This window comes from Fusarium keratoplasticum, chromosome 5 (assembly GCF_025433545.1).
Source record: "Fusarium keratoplasticum isolate Fu6.1 chromosome 5, whole genome shotgun sequence".
Lineage (NCBI taxonomy): Eukaryota > Fungi > Ascomycota > Sordariomycetes > Hypocreales > Nectriaceae > Fusarium > Fusarium keratoplasticum.
Genome location: NC_070533.1, coordinates 1,781,136 through 1,799,231, shown reverse-complemented (window position 1 = coordinate 1,799,231; position 18,096 = coordinate 1,781,136). Strand labels below are relative to the sequence as shown.

The 18,096-nt window shown below is 54.3% G+C and overlaps 5 protein-coding genes across 5 annotated transcripts; 2 read left to right on the top strand and 3 right to left on the bottom strand.

The window, feature by feature from the left end:
* Window positions 1-572: 572 nt before the first annotated feature.
* NCS57_00719900 (uncharacterized protein) lies at window positions 573-2,408 on the bottom strand (the record flags this gene model as incomplete). Its single annotated transcript, XM_053057055.1, has 1 exon — window positions 573-2,408. One exon carries the CDS (start codon window positions 2,406-2,408, stop codon window positions 573-575), a length of 1,836 nt encoding a protein of 611 aa, XP_052913250.1.
* A 2,016-nt stretch (window positions 2,409-4,424) lies between these two features.
* NCS57_00719800 (Polyadenylate-binding protein 2) lies at window positions 4,425-5,151 on the bottom strand (the record flags this gene model as incomplete). Its single annotated transcript, XM_053057054.1, has 3 exons — window positions 4,425-4,668; window positions 4,726-4,982; window positions 5,038-5,151. The coding sequence occupies 3 exons, from the start codon at window positions 5,149-5,151 to the stop codon at window positions 4,425-4,427; spliced, it is 615 nt and encodes a 204-aa protein (XP_052913249.1).
* Window positions 5,152-5,864: 713 nt separating this feature from the next.
* Window positions 5,865-8,842, top strand: NCS57_00719700 (uncharacterized protein; the record flags this gene model as incomplete). The annotated part of the gene is made up of 5 exons (XM_053057053.1): window positions 5,865-5,908; window positions 5,984-6,286; window positions 7,474-7,514; window positions 7,565-7,728; window positions 7,781-8,842. 5 exons carry the CDS (start codon window positions 5,865-5,867, stop codon window positions 8,840-8,842), a joined length of 1,614 nt encoding a protein of 537 aa, XP_052913248.1.
* A 641-nt stretch (window positions 8,843-9,483) lies between these two features.
* Window positions 9,484-10,773, bottom strand: NCS57_00719600 (Pectate lyase; the record flags this gene model as incomplete). The annotated part of the gene is made up of 3 exons (XM_053057052.1): window positions 9,484-9,650; window positions 9,704-10,108; window positions 10,155-10,773. 3 exons carry the CDS (start codon window positions 10,771-10,773, stop codon window positions 9,484-9,486), a joined length of 1,191 nt encoding a protein of 396 aa, XP_052913247.1.
* Window positions 10,774-12,827: 2,054 nt separating this feature from the next.
* NCS57_00719500 (Choline-phosphate cytidylyltransferase) lies at window positions 12,828-14,708 on the top strand (the record flags this gene model as incomplete). The annotated part of the gene is made up of 4 exons (XM_053057051.1): window positions 12,828-13,720; window positions 13,771-14,121; window positions 14,177-14,522; window positions 14,574-14,708. Exons 1-4 carry the CDS (start codon window positions 13,206-13,208, stop codon window positions 14,706-14,708), a joined length of 1,347 nt encoding a protein of 448 aa, XP_052913246.1. The 5' UTR covers window positions 12,828-13,205.
* Window positions 14,709-18,096: the final 3,388 nt, after the last annotated feature.

Genomic DNA, 18,096 nt, shown 5'->3' with positions numbered 1-18,096 from the left:
CATGACGGTCAAACAACAGCATCATGACCCAGGACAAAGCAAGACCCAAGACGAGTCAAATGCATACGTCGGAGTTGATTCTGCTTTAAAAGAGGTTTTATTTTTCTCCTCTATCGGTGATGGGGATTTTGGTATCATGTTTACTATTTGGGTACAAAGGCTATACCAACTTTTTCTACAGTTAGAGTATTAAGAGCGAGGGACTCCCTTCTCATCCCATCCATCTCTTTCTTTCCTGCTCGCTTGCTTGCTTGCTTGATCCTATTCATCCAACGTCATTTGGTATTGTACAGGCGGTTTGCTTCGGGTACATGAGTATGCCTCCTTCATGTATGTATGTATATGGACGCACCCCGGATGATGATAAACGCCCACCCTCGCCTCGCGTATCGAATGCCATCCACATTATCCTCGAGATATCCCGCCTCTTGTGAGCGCATCATCCAACTCCAAACGCCAGGCCGTGATAATTAGTATATACGTGAGCACCCTGCAGCCAGAATCCTCAACCTGGGACTATCCTGCCCAGGGGAGTGCCGTATAGGTGCCAAAGAATCGATTCCGCTTTCAGCTCATCGATGAGATTCCACCAGGTCCTTGATGAACCCTAATCTTTCGCGATCTTCGTCGCAGACTCGCGCCCACTCGAGTAGTAGACGCCAGGTGTAGAGTGCCATGTCTTCACGCCGCAAAACCTGTCCAGCCCACTCCTTGCCCTTCTCAGCGATGTAACGAGCAGCGGTGTCGCCGCCAGCCGCGTCATCGGTGAAGAACTCGAGAATGGCGTAAAGGTCCTGGAACGTGTTGTCGAATGGCACAAAGTGAACCCATGGGGTCAGACGGTCGTCGTGCCACTCAGCATAGACAGTGGCCTTGAGTGGCATACTCGAGGAGCGCAAGAAACCACGGAATCGAGCGCTGAACGAGTTGCCGTCGGTGTCGGGGAGGAACTTGTATTTATACTGCTCCTTCATGGGCATGTACTTGACTTCATGGAAGTAGGGGGTAAGATGGCCGCAACGATCATCGCAAAGCATGCGAGCGAAGCCGCAGTTGGCAAACTTCTCGAGCCACTTGCCAATCGTTTTAGAAGAGCGATGGGTGCTGTTGTACTGATCGTGTGATGGCAACTGGAAAGTCTTTGGCTTCACACCGCCATTCTCGACGCTGTCGACATATGTGCCGTTGAGCATCTGCATGAGCCGATGGCGGTGGAAGCGATGCCATTTATCGGCCGTGGCTCGACCGCCAGAAGCATCGCCTCGCCAGACAATGCCCGTCTTCTTGGCATGCCATGCAGGTCCCATCTTTTCACCTCCAGAGTAGAACTCATTGTCGGTAAGATACATGGCTCCGGGGATAAGCATCTCGTTGTTCATGGGGAGCTTGGATCCGCCAAACATGGGAACCAGCTCCTTGGAGGTGGACAGACTAAGAGGCTGGACGAAGCTACCATGCATCTGGCGAAGATGCGGTTGCAGGCAAGGGTCCTGAGCGGCAGTCCAGTTCTTGATATAGCCCTTGTAGGCGTAAGGGGCGTTCCAGTCTGTGGGGTAGTCGACGGGACCTTTGAGATCGGAGACTTGCTGAGCATTGCGAGATGGAGTGTTGGGGTCACACGTCACACGAGCAAGCTCCCAGTAGTTGTGTGAGCTATTGTACCACGTTGGGTCGTACGGCTGAGGCTTCTCGGCATCTAGTTTGGCAAGGCTCTTGAACTCGGTCATGACCTCCTTTACCGGAGGCATGCGCCGGTTGCTGCCCTCCTGATCCACAAGCTTGGAGAGCTCTTCAAACGGGACGAGAAGGCGAGGTTCGTCCATGTAATTAATTGGCATGTCAACGTCGGGCAATTCCTTGGCAAAGTCTTTGACAAGGTCGGTCCATAGTTGGAGCCATGGGACGCGGTCTTTGGTATCGCCCACGCCGGTGGCCTCGCCGTTGCGAACCTTGACGACCCAGTGCCAGGCAGATGCGCGTCGAGCGAGGGTTTGAGGGTCGAGCGCCCAGTATGGAGTCAAGTCCTTGTATATGCGATCAAAGTAGTCCTCGACAATGACGGCATCCGAGGCCATGGCGGCCTCGATCCACTTGTCGAAGCCTGGAGGTGGGTGACGGCCGCGACGGATGCGATACCGTTCGGCGGCGTCATGGAGGTTGTAACTGCGCTTTGTAAGAAGGGTCTCATGGCGTGCGCGAGCGTCGGCCATGAGCTTCTTGATCGGGTGCTTGGGGCCTATGGTGACGGGCCCCTTTGGTTCGGTAACGTCCCAGCCCTGGCTGCTGGTCCATAGTAGGTAGTTTGTGATCGCGAAGCATACGATGAATGCCGTGCTGAGGTAACGGAAGACTAGGCGAGAAGGCCAGGCCGATAGCCATTGCTTGAGTCGCGGCCACATGACGAGCATGGGGGAGGAATTAGGAGGCGAGGCGGGGAAGTCGGAGGGTCTATGCGCGCCACGGAGGAGCAAGATATCGAAGCATCGATGGACGGGAGCTCAGCGAGCGCAGCAAGAGGGCATTGTCGGAGGAGTGGGTGGAAGGAAGGATTCGGTTCGCTTAGACTTTTGCGCCGGCCGGAGATGTACGTGTAGTGGAAGTCTCGGGAGTATCGTAGATGGTGCCGGATGCTCTTCGCAGGAGTACAAGAAGCCGAGGAATCGAAGAAAAGGGGAGAAAAACAAGAAAGAAGGAGAAACGATCTGATTGCCTTGGTTGACAGAGCAAGGAAGAGTGAGGTGAGGTGAGTTGAGATTGTGGTGTTGAGTGGTCAGGTGGAACGGGAAGGAGTCCCGGACAAGTCAAGTCAAGCCAAGTCCCTGCCCTGTCGAGTCGAGGTCCTGGTGGAAACTTGGACTGCCCAGGAAATCGCCGCGAGGTTGCAAGTCGAAGCTTAGTGGGTGGGAGGCGCTGGGAGGCTTTGATAGTTGGAAGGATGGTGCGCTAGAGCGTGGAGAAGGTCAGAAGGCCCGCTGCAGTTTTTGCGGAGCCACATGAAGCTTGACAATCAAGAGGAGCAGGGGGAGCATCCATGTTCATGAGGACCTGGAGCAGGGACCGCTGCCCTGCGGGCAGGCTTCCAGGGTTCGTTCATTGCGGTAGAGACCGCTAACTGGCCCAGGTAGCCCGGTACAGTAGGCGCTGCGTGCCCCGGCCATGGGCGGGCATGGATCTAATAAGAGGAACACGCTCTCAGTAGCATCCACCACCAGATGGATCCCAGTCTGGGTGCATGTGCTGATGGGGTGAATCCTCCCAGGCATTCTGCAGTGGCTGAGGGGGGACCCAGGGTGTCGAGAGAGCCGAGGACCTCTTGTTGGTTCTAATTGCGAGCATGCGCCGAACAATTGCCAACCTGGGTAGGTAGATATTTGATTGAACAAAGTAAACGAACGCTGCGCTGTGTGTGTTTCATCAAACCCAACGCCAAAGCTTCCTCTCTCTCTCTGGTCCGCAGTGGCTTGCCGCAAAGTGCAACATGACCAACAAGGCCCCCCCCTTTCGCTGCATACTACTCTGCGCCGTACCCATCACCTGCATAAAGAAATTGAAGCCCTCAGGAGCAAGTCTCCAGCCAGAATAGGGGAACCCCAAGTCTCAGAACGGCAAAAATATGGCGGTGGCCAGAGCCGTGCCCTGAGAAGTGATTGGCTTGGCGGCGTCAGTCTCGGCCAACAGAATGCCATGTGTCTGAGATGGAAGCCTCTTTCTTGTCTCTCGGGATGTCGGGCGTAGTGCTCAAGTGGCCATTGGAGAACAGGGAAACCCCCCACAAATGCCGTCTTCGAATCCGGCTTGGTTGGTGTTGCAGATTGGGTTTGGAGGCTTCGTACCTGCGTATTAAGGTGCCGCGTTTGCCAGCTCTACCATGTAATTAGTGCACAGAGTGGCTGCGCTTGCAAGGCCTCACATGACACTGACGAGGACTGCAAATATGCTTGCTTTATGATTTTAGCCTTATTAACCTAAAATATTATGTTAAAAGGATGATCCGATGGAGGATTTAACAAGAAACAGTTGCAAGCCTATTTCTTACGGATGCTCAGGGACATATATATTCACGAACTACAGTCAAACCTTACTTCCACCTATGTTTACGGCTGGTCATGTCAGTCAAAAGAAATCAAGATTGAAAACTCCTATCCGTCCTCTGGCGTGTTGGCTATTTTATCCCCCTCTCTTCCAATATACTATTATACATCGTTCTGCCTTGGCTAGAAACGCGCGCCCTTCTCCTTATCACAGCCGGGGCCCTGAACATGGAAAGAAAAAAAAAAACAAGACAAAGCAGAGCATCAGTATCAGAACCCGACGTAGCCACGAGAGTTGCCATCGACCCCATGAGTCTCCTCGACCTCAATCTCGAAATGCTTGGGCTGCTCAGATCGCCGAGACGGTCCCATGGTGGATGCACTTCCCTGCTCCTAATAGGGAGCAAAGCCTCGACCACGGCCCCGATAACCACCGCGGTAGCCTCCTCGAGGGAAGCTTCCTCTACCGTGAAATCCTCGACCTCCACGGAAGCCTCCACGACCACGGCCCCGGCTCATACCTGGGATGTTGGTGCGCTTGGGTGTCACCTTGATGTTGCGCCCTTTGAACACGCTCTCGTTAAGGACGAGGGCCTGGGCGACCAGGCTGGGCTCGGTGAACTCGACATAGGCGTACCTAAAACCTCATGTGTCAGCGGTCGATAGACCATCAAAGGGCGACCTGCAAACATACCCCTTCGGTTGTCCAGTAAACTTGTCAAGCAAGATGGTGACTCGGTTGATAGAGCCGCAGCTCTGGAAGTGAGCCTGGATCTCCTCGGGCGAGGCAGAGTAGTCGACGTTGCCCACAAAGATGCTGCGCGCATCGATCGACTCCTTGTCGTCTGCCAGATCGGCCGACTGCTGTTCTAGAGTAGCCTGCATCTCTCGAAGCTTCTTGGCCTCCTCCTCCATTTCCGCTACCCGGCGCTTCATGGCAGTGATCTCTTCCTAGGGCGCCTCGTCAGTTCCTTCTTCAATCCACCTCTTTGCGCGCCTCACGCACCTCCTCGTTCGCATTCATCTCGGTTTCCGGCTCGTGCTCGTGCTCATGCTCATGCTCATGCTCGTGCTCGTGCTCGGCCGTGGGCTTCTCCTCCGGTTTGCCCGAGTCCGACATGTTTGCAGCAACGAGATTCGGTCTAATAATAGGTATCGAGTCGAGAAGGGATTCTGCGTGAGTAGGCGTTAGCGGATGTTGACTGGTCGCAAAGGAGCAAAAGGCGTCCATCGGAGATGCAGACGCGCCCTTGTCGTCATGGACGTCGCAAGCTGCAGAAAGGATCAGAAGACACAAGACCAGAAGAATACGTACCACTCCAAAAAGCACCTTGCGCAACGCTGTAGAATGCAAGGCGACAAACGTCCGAGCAGTAAATCGGATAGAAAGGGCTGGTGTTGAAAGAAAGGATTGAAGATGATCAGGGCAAAGCAAGAACAATGGTGTCCCCTGCAGCCTTTGCTTGTAGGTACTCCGTAGGCAGGTAGGTACCTATGCCTTCACTGTGGCTTGCATTCATCAGGCTGAGGAGCCCCGCCTGTTTTTGACTCGCGCTGCTGTTCCATTGGGCAGCCTGTGGCTTAGTCATCACAACAACTTAGCCTTTGAGCTCCGCATCAGAACGACCACGACAGATCCAACACCTTCTCAACACACTCTTTGTACTCCAATTCTATCCCCTCGACTCTTTCAATCCTGCACCTTGGTCTTCACACACCCTTCCTTGACTCTACGCGTGGGCTTTGAGCCCTCGGCAAAGTTGCGCGTGACTTCTATCCGTTCGGACTCTCTTATCACGACTTGGGCCTTTGCGCCAGACCTCAGCCGTCACCATGACCGAGCCCGAGAACTTCGAGGATGATCTCTTCGCCGACCTGTAAGCCACTATCAACTCGCACATGAGCCGTCGCTTTTGTATCCCAAAGCAACATTCAAGCTGATACTCTCCAAGTTACGACGATAACGACGCTTCCAAGGCGGCGCCTCCCCCCGTAGCCGCAGCTCCGCCAGCCCCGGAGGTCCAACCAACCAACACCAATAACAATGACCAAGACGGGTCGTATCAGCATCAAGACGCGGGAGGTGATGAACACATGATGCAGGATCAGGATGATGATGACGATGACGTCGATTTCAACCTTGGTGGAGGAGGCTCTACAGGAGCTGGTCACACAAGCCAAGTTGCTGCTCATGACGATGTCCCAACACCTCCGCCATACGGAACTGTACACAAAGCAAGTGCCAAGGAAGACGGGTAAGTTTCTTCTGTCCCATTCCCTGTGATTTGTATCCCCCATCTGCCCTAAAGCAAGTATTGCGGTTTGCCTTTGGTCGCGTGCTTGCAGCCTGGATTGTAATGGCAGCTGCCATTTGGCCACGTAGCAGTGGCTGTTCTGTTGGGTGCTACTCAGACATCTCGGAAGTTGGCTTGGCTGGAAAGGTTCGCGGTCAAATGAAGAGAAGAGGCGTGGCATTCAGAGACATCAACCCGGCAAGACTCAAAACGGAGGAACTATCGTCAGCCGAGTCGAGAGGACTTGGGATCAAGACTATGATCAAATGAGACGAGGCATCCAGCAATTCCAAGAGGTCTGATCAGGACCAAGATGCTTGAGACCAAGAGGAGGATTTCAGTGTCAAACTTGGGAACTCGCCCTGTGGATACTCCCGAGAAAGTCAGCCGGCCCTAGTCAAGACGAAAGACCCTGCTTCCGTCTTTCATAGCCATCAGTCGCAGAGATCTTATGAGCCAGTCAGAACGGTCAGACGTTCTCCTTGCTATAGCGAGATTTTGCAGCGAATAGCGCTCGAGGCCAGTACCTAGCAAGACAGAGAGAAGAGTCAAGACGATAGCACAAGACGAACAAATATTCGACCAAGCTGATCTGGCATCTCTCGCTGCGTTGTCTGCGACGTCTTGCAACCACCATGGCGATTCATGAACAACATTCGCCAACCATCAATCAACTGGACCCCTGATCACGGGTCTCGGGAGTTTCACATCGCCAAACTTCAACACAAAACGCCAAGAGCCGAGGGATACTCCATGAGGAACAGACCTTTCCCGGTCCTGAACTGCCTGTCTACGCTATTATTGTCACGCAAGCTCTCATAACCTGCCTTACGGATGTGGAGCCTCGTGGAGGGCAGCAAACTTGACACTATTCATGTTGACCGCCCTGCCAACTCGCGACATAAAGCACCAGTTGTCGCGATATCAGATGCCAAAATCAAGCTGTTCATTCTCAGCCCACATGGAAGGAGAAGGCCCAAAGAAGAACTCTACATCATGACCCTGTCTGATGCAAGCCACCATGCCACAGCCAGGGAACCAACAAGCTTGCAGCCAATACGACCCATGTCTTGCAACTGCCTTTACTCACCATATCACCAAATTCGGGTACAAGAGTTAGTTATTCGCGTACTGACATGTTTAAATAGTAAGATGTTCATTGGCGGTCTTAACTGGGAGACAACGGATCGTAAGTGGCATAGAATCTCTCAGAGTACGGTGTATCCTGACCCTTGATAGAATCCCTGCGAGACTACTTTTCACAGTTTGGTGAGGTTGTTGAGTGCACCGTCATGAGAGATAGCAGCACAGGACGGTCACGAGGTTTTGGTTTCCTCACCTTTAAGGACGCCAAGACGGTCAACATTGTCATGGTCAAGGAGCATTTCCTGGATGGGAAGATTGTCAGTTGTTTCTGCCCCTTGAAGAACTTACAACAGGCTAATACCTCAGCAGATCGACCCCAAGCGTGCTATTCCCCGTGATGAACAGGAAAAGACGAGCAAGATCTTTGTTGGAGGTGTCAGTCAGGAGACAACCGACCAGGAGTTTAAGGAGTACTTTGCCCAATTCGGTCGCGTTGTGGATGCGACCCTCATGATGGACAAGGACACAGGTCGGCCACGAGGATTCGGCTTTGTCACATTTGAGAGTGAAGCCGGTGTCGACGCCTGCATCAATGTGCCCTTGGAGATCCATGGAAAGCCCATCGAGGTCAAGAAGGCCCAGCCCCGAGGCAACCTCCGAGAGGAAGAGGAGGCTTCCCGACGCAACAAGTTCAGAAAGGATGGCGATCAGTCCAACCAGGGATCCATGGGCCAGCAGATGGGCAACAATGGCATGACGCCCCAGGCCATGGCCCAGTACTTCCAGCGCATGCAGCAGTACTTTGCCATGATGCAGTCGCAGATGGCCATGAGCCGAGGAATGCCCATGAACCCAGGCATGTGGCAGAACATGATGCAGATGCAGCAAATGCAGCAGCAGATGATGGGCCGTGGCGGCGGAGCCAATGGGCAGAACATGATGAACAACATGACGCCTCAGATGATGCAGCAGATGCAGCAGATGCAACAGCAGATGATGCAACAACAGGGCCAGCAGGGTGGCCAGGATAACTCGGCTGCCGCAGGAGGCGCCAGCGGAGGAGGTGGTGGTCGAGGATTCGACAACTTTAACCAATACCAGCAACAGCCTCAGGGAGGTCGTCGCGGCGGCCGTGGCGGTGGTTACGGCGGCGGCGGCGGACACGGAGGCTACAACATGGGAGGAGGTGGCGGCGGCGGCGGCGGAGCTCCGACTTCATGGGAGGGCATGTATGACGATGTCCCTCAGCCGAACCCCAACCAAGGCGGCGGTGGCTTCCATCGCAGTGGAAGTGCCGGTGGGAACACTGATCCCCAGCACGCACCCCCAGCCAACGCTCCTACGGGACCCAAGAATGCCGGCAAGCCAGGTGCCAACTACCGCGGAGGCGGACGAGGAGGCAACCGTGGATACCACCCATACTCGCGATAAAGACGGTACATCAGAGTTGGCGTTTGTCACGCAGGAGTCGGTTGGCTACCGGGCCTGCGGAGAAGTCGATCGGGACGGACAGGGCAACAGGTGTACAATACCACGGAACCCTTTGTTGTTTCTTGATGTTTTTTCAGGGACTCTGCATCTTATCTTTTCTTTCCCTTTTGTTTTCTGACTTTCACAATGGGTGGTTTTTCTTTCAGTAAAGCCAGGTTAGGCTAAATCACAGGGGTAACCAGGGAGGTGAATGAATTTGCGCGGAATAGTCTGCAGTAATTTTAACATCAAACTACCAACATATCATCTGACTATGAAGCAAGTGATCAAGTTTCCTGAACGTAGAGGTCCTGAGCGTTGAGGTTATTTACTAGGACTACGAGAGGATGGAGTGAAATTGGCACAAGAGAGTCAAAGCATCAAGGTACATGTGAGAGTCACCGTTGGCAACGCTATTTACGTACTTGGTGCCTCATTGTTCACATAAAGAAGACTCCTTGAAAAGGCCAGCTTGGTAAAGCACTAGTGCTTGTACTTGGGTTACTTATTATTGTTTTACACCGCTCAACGCTTGGATATTATATACACTCGGAATTAAAACGCTCTCAAACCCCATCATCTCACTACTCTCGAGAAGCCATCTAGCAGGTCTCGGAGAAGGAATCGGCCTTGCAGGAGGTGCCGTCAGGGCCGCTGCTGAGCTTGGTGGGCTCAGAGCCGTCAGAGTTACCCTCGAAGAGATCGCAGGTCTTGCCAGAGTCCTGGCAAGAGTTGCTGATGGTGCAGGTGTCGCCGTAGTTGGTGTTGACTTGATACATGTCAGCTGTGAAGCCTTTTCACAAAAAGAAAGGGGTAACTTACTGCCGCAGAGAACACCACCGTCAACAGCAGCAATGTTTTCAATGACAACGTTGCGGGGACCACCGTTGTCCTTGCAGTTACCGCAAGCTCGGACAAGCTTGCCATAGTCCTCGACGTAAAAGTCGGAGATCTCGACGGTGCCGCGGCCGTTAAACTGGACGACCTTGTCGGAGGCGTGGAAAGCACCGCCACCGCGGATGATGGAGGTGCCAGACTTCTGCTTGAGGGTGATGGCGTCCTCGCAGACGTCCTCGAACCAGACGTTCTCGAGGGTGCAGGTGCCCTTGCAGTGGACGCCCTCGGCCTGGCCGGGGCCGATGATGACGTTGCGGAGGGTGGCGCCGTCCTCGAGGATGAACATGGCGTCAGCCTCACCGGTCTCGGTCTGGTCCTTGCAGACAGCGGCTGGAGATGCGTTAGCTATGTATGGATGGTACGTGAGGAGTCTTACGGGATCGGTCGTAGTACATCATGCCACCGTCGAGCTCGCCGGAGACGGGGATGGCAGTAGCGGCGTTGGTAGAGCCGCTGGAGGCGGGAATGGTTCGGGTGATGCCACCAGAGCCGGAGCCGGAGCCAGATCCGCTACCGGATCCAGAGGTGGGAGCAGCAGCAGCGCTGGTAGGCTCGACGACGGGGGTGGACTCCTCGTCGCCCTCCTCAGCGGGCTGAGAGGGAACAGCAGGAGCAGAGGTCTCGACAGGAGCAGACTCCTCGTCATCACCTTCCTCCTCGGCAGGCTGCGAAGGAACAACAGGAGCGGAAGTCTCTACGGGAGCGGTCTCGTCGTCGTTGTTCTCCTCCTCCTCCTCAACAGAGGAAACTTCAGTAGCAGGAGCCTCAGTGGACTCAGGAACCTCGACCTCCTGAGCGGGAGGGTTGGAGCCAGAGTTTCCACCCTGAGCACCAGGGATACACTGGCTGTACCACTCATTCATCTCGACACAGGTAGAGCCATCAGCACAGTCGGTCTCTCCGGTAAAGGCACCTCCACCGCACTGGCCGTAAATCTGAACGGCAGCAAAGGCCGTGCCAAGGTTGGCAACTGCAAGAAGGGTAGCGGTTCGCATCTTGAAATAGGTAGGTAGTGAATGGATAGGTATTATCGGGCGTCTGTAAGGCTGAAACAAGGTTATAGATAAAGTTGTTGTAAAAGAATGTGGTCAGCGGGCCTGCCCGAAGCTACCAAACAAGTAATGAAAGAAAGCTGCAAAGAAAGTCCTGGTTTGTCACTCGGAAAGATCTCCTCTCAACCTGGGACAAAGCGCGCCTTATATATAACAATAACCATCACCACATATACCCCCAGTCCCTGAATGAATTTGAGCATAAACACCAACCGAAGATCCCGAGACGTTAGGCGACGATGCCACCGCTGCGGTGACTGTGATGGCTGGGTGGCCGTGAGCAAAGCCTCCAATGAGACTCTGCAAAGATGTCTCCCTGGCCTTGGCTGTCAGTCGAGGCCAAGCTTAAACAGCCCTTCTCCAGACGTTATTTAAGCTTGGCTTTCAGCTTGTTTGAAGTCGGGTAGTTGGGATTGGCGGACTTTCTAGAAACCGTCATGCTTGTTGTCGAGGGTGGGTAAGGGGCAACTATGCATCCTGGTTAAGCATGAAACCGGTGGAGGCAAAAAGAGCCAACAGTTCGGCTAGCGATGTGATAAGATGTTCGAGTGTTTGCTTTGGTTTCACTTGAAACGAGCTGAAGAAGGCATAAGGTTTATCCTCGAGTTTGGAATATATAAGCATGAAGTTGAAATAACAGAGACTTGGCGGGCAAATGAGAGTTACCAGCGGAGAACAACAACACCAGCAACACACGTCGAGACCCGCTGTTGGTTCCTGTTGTTGGTTCACTCAGTCACAGACACCCTGGGGACAATCAGCCAGGATGTTTCCAGACCCGCCAGTCAGCCCCGTGGCGCCGGTAAGCATCGTTTCCAAGATGGATCCCCTCCCAATCCCCCATGTGGGAATGAGATGGGCAGGGACCGAGACCTGAGACGCAGAGTGTTTGGTGTGCACCTGGAGAGGCAACGGAGATGCAGGCCCAAGACTGCAGGTAGCTCCGAGGCGAGCGCGACGGTCCGGAGAAAGCTATCTCGCCAAGCTGGGCCATAATGCGGAAAAGAATGCTTAGCATCGCTGGGGTGCTTGTTCAGGGGTGAGGTTTGATTAAAGGAGAGGCAGAGTGTTGGAGATTCCACGTGCTTGGTCATGTGATGCTCCAAGGAACAATTCAGTGACTGCCACACACAGAGACCAGGAAGTAATGATAAAGTATCCGTGTTCGTTCCCGCTCGCCCAAACTTGCTCCTCATCAAGTTGTTTCTACCTTGTTTCTGCAACATGTTTGCCAATAAAGGTAGGAAGTGTAGGGAGTGTGACAGGCTTGAGCTGCTTTACGTGCCCCTTGAAACAGCACCATTTGTGATTCAAGGAGAGCAAGGCTGAAAATAGACATTGGCAGTGCACTACCTGCATAGCTCCCGAGGGCATATCATCGCCCTAGAGGTTGAAACAAAAAGTTTATCTGCAGATAGACTGTTGATACGAATTCGAGTGGTGGACTGACAGAACTGCCAAGCAGATCCAAGGTATCCCCAGCTTATTCCCCAAAAGTCAATTGCCTACACGTGAAAGTCACGTGAGCATTTCTCCAACAAAGCTTCGCCCACCCTTTTTACCCCTTTTACAGGATTTGGTTGGGGGAGAGGTTGCAATGGTGACGCCACTGGCCCAGACCGACGGGATACCGATATTGATAAGCTTCACGGTGGGAGAGGATAAATAACGAGCTGTGCTTGGCTTTTGTGTGTGGAATACGGCACGGCCAGAGAATTGAAGCTAGCAGGCCTTGTCACGAGAGCAATTGCCCATCTCATCGATGGATCGATGTTGCAAGCGGTGACCATCACTCACACTACCAGGACTTGGAGATTGCTCCCCTTTCTCACACGAGAAAAGCTGGGCCACTTTTTTAAATTGATCTGTCATTACGACGTAGCCAACGGGCAAAGAGGGCGAGAAATCAAGCTGGGCTGCCTCCTTGCGCCATAGTCGTCCCCTTGAAGCGAACAAACTCGCGATAGATTATCTTCCTTCCTTTCTTCTTCCATCTCTCCAATTCTTGCTCTCGTTATCTCGCCTCCTTATCGTCCATCACGTCAGACTTCCAAGCTTCCTCCTATCCAGGCCAACTTTTGACCCCAGATTTTTTGCAAGGATCCTGGCTCTTCGGCCCCAATCAGGCCAAGCCAAGCCCCCGTCGAGACCCGGTTTTTTTCGCGTCAACGTGGAACTGGACTGCTTCGGGAGCCATAACCGTTCCATCGTCCAGGTGCCGTCGCCGCCTCTACACACGAGAGACGCAGCACACGCAATCCAACGCCGCACGTACAGAGACACGTACGTACGCCTGTTATCGAGACGAGGCCAGCAGCCCAGTCGAAGCCGCGTCATCACTCCCGTGCCCTCATCTATCAGTCCCTCAGCCAGCCATGTCTTCGCCGTCTGGTTCCTCCCAAGGAGGCAAGCGCAAGAGGGTCTCCCTCAGCCGCCCCGACTCGTCTGTCGACCTCCTCGACAACGGCATTCAGACATCTTCTCGTGATGCCTCGGCCGAGGAGGGCGACACCACAGCCGCTGAAGATGGTCGCCCTCACCACCGCGCCGCCGCCGTTAGCGGGCCTATTCCTAAGAGGCAGCGCTCCAACTCGGACCGCATCATCGAAAACACCGATCATGCCCTCGACCCCGGCGAGCCCAGCGACACCACCGAGGCCAGCGTCGACATCGCCGAGCGTGTTGGTCGAAAGGCCCGCAAGCCCTCCCTGAGGGATCTCGATAATGACAATGACGAGGACGAGGACGATATTCAGGCCACAGAGGCCATGCCCCCTCCTCCCATTGGCAAGTTGACCGATCCTGCCGGTGGTTACAAGACCAACCCTCCTCCCGTCGGTCGAGCTGTCCGTGTCTACGCCGATGGAGTCTTTGATCTGTTCCATCTTGGGTGAGCTAGCACATTCCCTTCTCGCCCATGCAATCGCTAACAGCCTGCAGCCACATGCGCCAGCTCGAGCAGGCCAAGAAGGCCTTCCCCAACACCACTCTGGTCGTCGGCGTCACTGGCGACCACGAGACGCACAAGCGCAAGGGTTTGACCGTCATGTCCGCTGCTGAGCGCTCCGAGACCCTCCGCCACTGCAAATGGGTCGACGAGGTCATCGAGGACTGCCCTTGGATCGTCACCCCCGAGTTCCTCGAGGAGCACAAGCTCGACTACGTTGCCCACGACGATCTCCCATACGGCGCCGACGAGGGCGACGACATTTACCAGCCCATCAAGGCTGCTGGCAAGTTCCTCGTCACCCAGCGAACAGAGGGTGTGAGCACCACTGGTCTCATTACAAGGTGAGCACAGCAACCTGTTCCCCGCCATGTTTTACCCCTCTAACCCACGATACAGAATCGTCCGCGATTACGAAAAGTACATTGCCCGACAGTTCAAGCGCGGCACCTCCCGCCAGGAGCTCAACGTGAGCTGGCTCAAGAAGAACGAGATGGACCTCAAGCGCCACGTCCAGGACCTGCGCGAGAACATCACCAACAACTGGACCACCACCGGCCAGGAGCTCGGCCGCGAGCTCAAGCAGTTCTGGCCCACCAGCCGACCTCAGAGCCCTGCCCGGTTTAACAGCGCCGGCAGCGCCGAGCAGCTACGATCGCCTACCACCCCAGGCGGCGGCTCTGGTACTCCCAAGGAGTTCATCACCGGTTACGCCCTGGGTCTTGTCGGTGGTGTGCGATCATGGGTAAGTCACAGTCCGATCTTCTACAGCTAGACTCGACTAACAAACATCTAGATGACCAAGAGCCGAAGAGACGTGGCAGACGGCAGTCGACCCGCCAGCGACGACGAGTCGGAAGAGAGCGATGCCAACGCCAAGACGTCAACAGACCCCGCGATCAACACCCCGACCACCACCTCCAAGCTATAGCTGGAATATGAGATAGCTCAAGAGTGGGAAATGGGGAAGAAGAAGAAAAACGATGCCTAGTAGAGAGCAAAAAAAGGACCGGGGTCGGGGCCGCTACAAAATGGGCAAAGAATTGTTTCGAAACTCGCAATGGGTCTTGGATTACTATTTTAATCAGTCTTTCAGTCGTGCACGTTTAATACAAGGCCGGCATACAAGGCGTTCCGGCTTGTCTATGTATGATTTTTGCTGCATTGTTCAATGGTGGTGGGTTGGTTTGGTGGAGGAGGTCTGGAGAGATGCTCAGCCTGGGCGGCGAGAGTATTCTTTGACCACGTGTGAGGATTACGAATGGGTTCGATGAGTTTTCATGTTTCGTGTTTGAGCAATGTATGAGTTGGCATGTGTTACATTGTTGTGTACTTGAAGTTTTGTCATGCATTTTCGTGTACTCCTACTCCGTCGGTGTTGATAGGAACTTTGGTCAATGATTACTGAGCATGTCCTTCTTTCAGCTGGTCAAGGAGCTGAAAACTTGCACTGCATTCCCCGATCTCGGTCATATTTACAGCGACACCCAAGGCGCGGCTGAAGTGCTTGAAAGATCCTCCCGCGAGGCTGAGTTGTCGGATATCTTCAGTTCCGATCTCTGCGCAGCTCCAGGGTAATCCACCTCTCAAGTGCATGGGGAGGGGATGGCGCAGCAGGTAGCTGGTGCATGGAGAGCCACACTTTGGGGGGCTGGCGCGCCTAGGCGGCTAGGCGGCTAGACAACATCACTGGAATGTCGTGCTACGAGAATGTAATGTTGCATGGAGCTGAAGACAAGTTGCAGAGTCTGAACTTGAAGGTTGTGGTGGTAGATGTCAGTGGTATGTCGATCAGGGAATCATGTAAGCGACCGCAGCAAAGTCGATCGGCATTTTTGATTCTCACAGCCGATACAGATCGTTGGTGGCTATAAAAAGCTTGTTAGGTAAACTCTGATCAAACCAACGCCTTGCGGGAAACCGCTTTGGACCTGCAAGGAGCCGTCTCTGCCGCCGACGCCCCGGCTGGGAAGGACCAGACTGTCGGGGCCATTGGAGCAGGGATACGAGAGGTCGTTGTGGTGGCACAACAGACTACCGAGGCGGGACTCAGTCTCACGCAGACGCCGTGTGAGAGAAAGACGGTGAGTTTCTCTATTCAGAGGAAAGTCCCCGGGCAAGTGTGTGGGGGTTTATCGGTTGACGCTCAGTTGCGAGTGATGGAATCATGCCTCACAACTGCTTGATTGGGTTCCTGCGTGTCCTTGGCGAAGATCTCTGCCTTTCCCATCCACTCACATGAGGTGGTATCAGGCCAGGAGTGCATCAAGACTGAAGTTGGGATGACACATTACCCACGTCTAGCAATGAAATCAATGGCCCGGCAAGCCTGCAGTGAAGGAGTTCACGGGATGTGACTGGGTAGATGAGCGTCAAGGGGTCAGAGCGTGTTAGCGAGAGCTTGGCTAAGAGATAACAGAACCAACAACTGCTTTCCCAAAGATTCATTGGCAAATCAAGACAGAAAAGGACGCATATGGTTGTCGGAAGACAGAATAGGATACCGGCACCAAAAATAGGCCAGCTGTTAAGCGCCGGAGGCTTGCCATGGGTTGCAGTTCCGGACAGGCAGTGGACGTTGACAGTGTGCGCCGCACGACGGGCCGAATGCTACGGAATTTGTGCAGCCTCGCCTTTCTGGTTGTGCATCGCCGTGAGGCCAGCTCAATCAAATAGAAGATGCCTCTTGGCTCTCTCTCTTGTACATCACATCACAGGCCGGTGAACGAGCTGAGAGCTGGGAGGTGAGGTGAGTAGGTGGCATCCAATCTCACAACGGGCGGGTTTCCATTTATGGCCAAGAGGCGGGGACAGGCTCTGCAGAGCGTGGAACATGGAACGGTCCGGAGCGCCCCGCATCCTTCTTGTCGGGACGGGGCCAACAAGAGTTTTTGACGCTGTAGATATCCAAGCTCCGAACTGGCAAGGCATAATCGTGGAGAATTTAAGCTCCTAAATCCGGTGACACGGCGAATGCCTTGTCGTGGATAAGCTTCTCGTCACATTGCAGCACAGGCATGGATCGGGCCCATCCTGATGCTGGGCCGGTCTCCCGTCGACTCGAGTCGCGACACCAAGTTGGCCGGCGCTTGGCCGACAAGCAGGCAAGCGAAGAGCAGTGAGTGAAAGGACCCAACACGCGCAGGGTGTAAAAATAGCACACCAAGAGGTGAGACACAGCCAATGGGCCGGTCAGTGGCTGAGCCCGAATCCTCCACCATCAACTTAGGCCGGGTGCCCGGCCGCCCTAGCGTCTAGCAGGGGGAGGGGACATCCAATGCCACCCTCACAACCTGTACAGGGGGGGCGAGAATTGACGCTGCCGAGCGGCTGTTGCGCGCGCTGAGGGAGGGATACAGGGTTCAGCATCCAACGTCTGGTGATTTGATCATGAGGAGGCGTTTTTTGAGGAGGCTTCTCTTGTTTTGTCATTGTCGGTGAAAGAGGTTGGACTCATTGGGAGATTGATTGACTCGGTTGCATTGTTCAGAGAGCAAGACAGACAGAGAGACACGGACACGGACACGGACCAGGCCTGCAGCACGGTGCAACGGCGCGCTCGCCCTATGAGGCTGCATTTGCGGGGGTTCTTGATATTAACAAACTAAGTCAATCAATCTCAGAATGTAAGTGAAATGAATGAATTTTTGTTGGATGATATCAGCAACGTAGATCCCTTCGGCAGTGTCGGGGTTCCTTCCCAGTTATTCATCAGCAAAGACATTGCTTGTAGAAGGAAGGTGCTGATGACCATCCGTAAGCCAACTAGCCTCCAGTTGCAGTTGCTCGAGGTAAGGCCAGGTGCTTACCAATATCTCCAGCGCTCCGTTTCTTCCATTCATGTCTTCTAATCCTTAACACTGCAAATATGGAACTCACCACAACACCAGAAACCCATGCTCGCACAGCCACTTTGCATATTTCACTCCTTCCACTGTGCCGATCCTGTCAGCCATTCGCCCCATGATGCTCCTTTGTCACGTTGGCGACATCGACCCCAGATCGACTCTAGAGCAGCCACCAACAGACGCCTTGACGCCATACCCGCTGGCGCCCTCCTGCTGCTGGCCCTAGCTCCCAGTTCCTCCGTCCCGTCCTGTCCGCTCTGCTGGAGCTCTCTCACTGGGCTGCCCGGTCTGGACTGCTCCTCTCACAGCGGCCGCCGCCCTGGTTGCTTAGCTTCCCCGCCTGCTGGAGCTCCAACCATCTCCTGCGTCTGTGGCAGCCGAGTTTTTCTGCATCACCAACGGTCCTGCTAATTATGGGTTCGCGTGCTGAGCCGTCGTCGTTCTTTGCCCGCTGGCCTGTCTCCCGCCTCG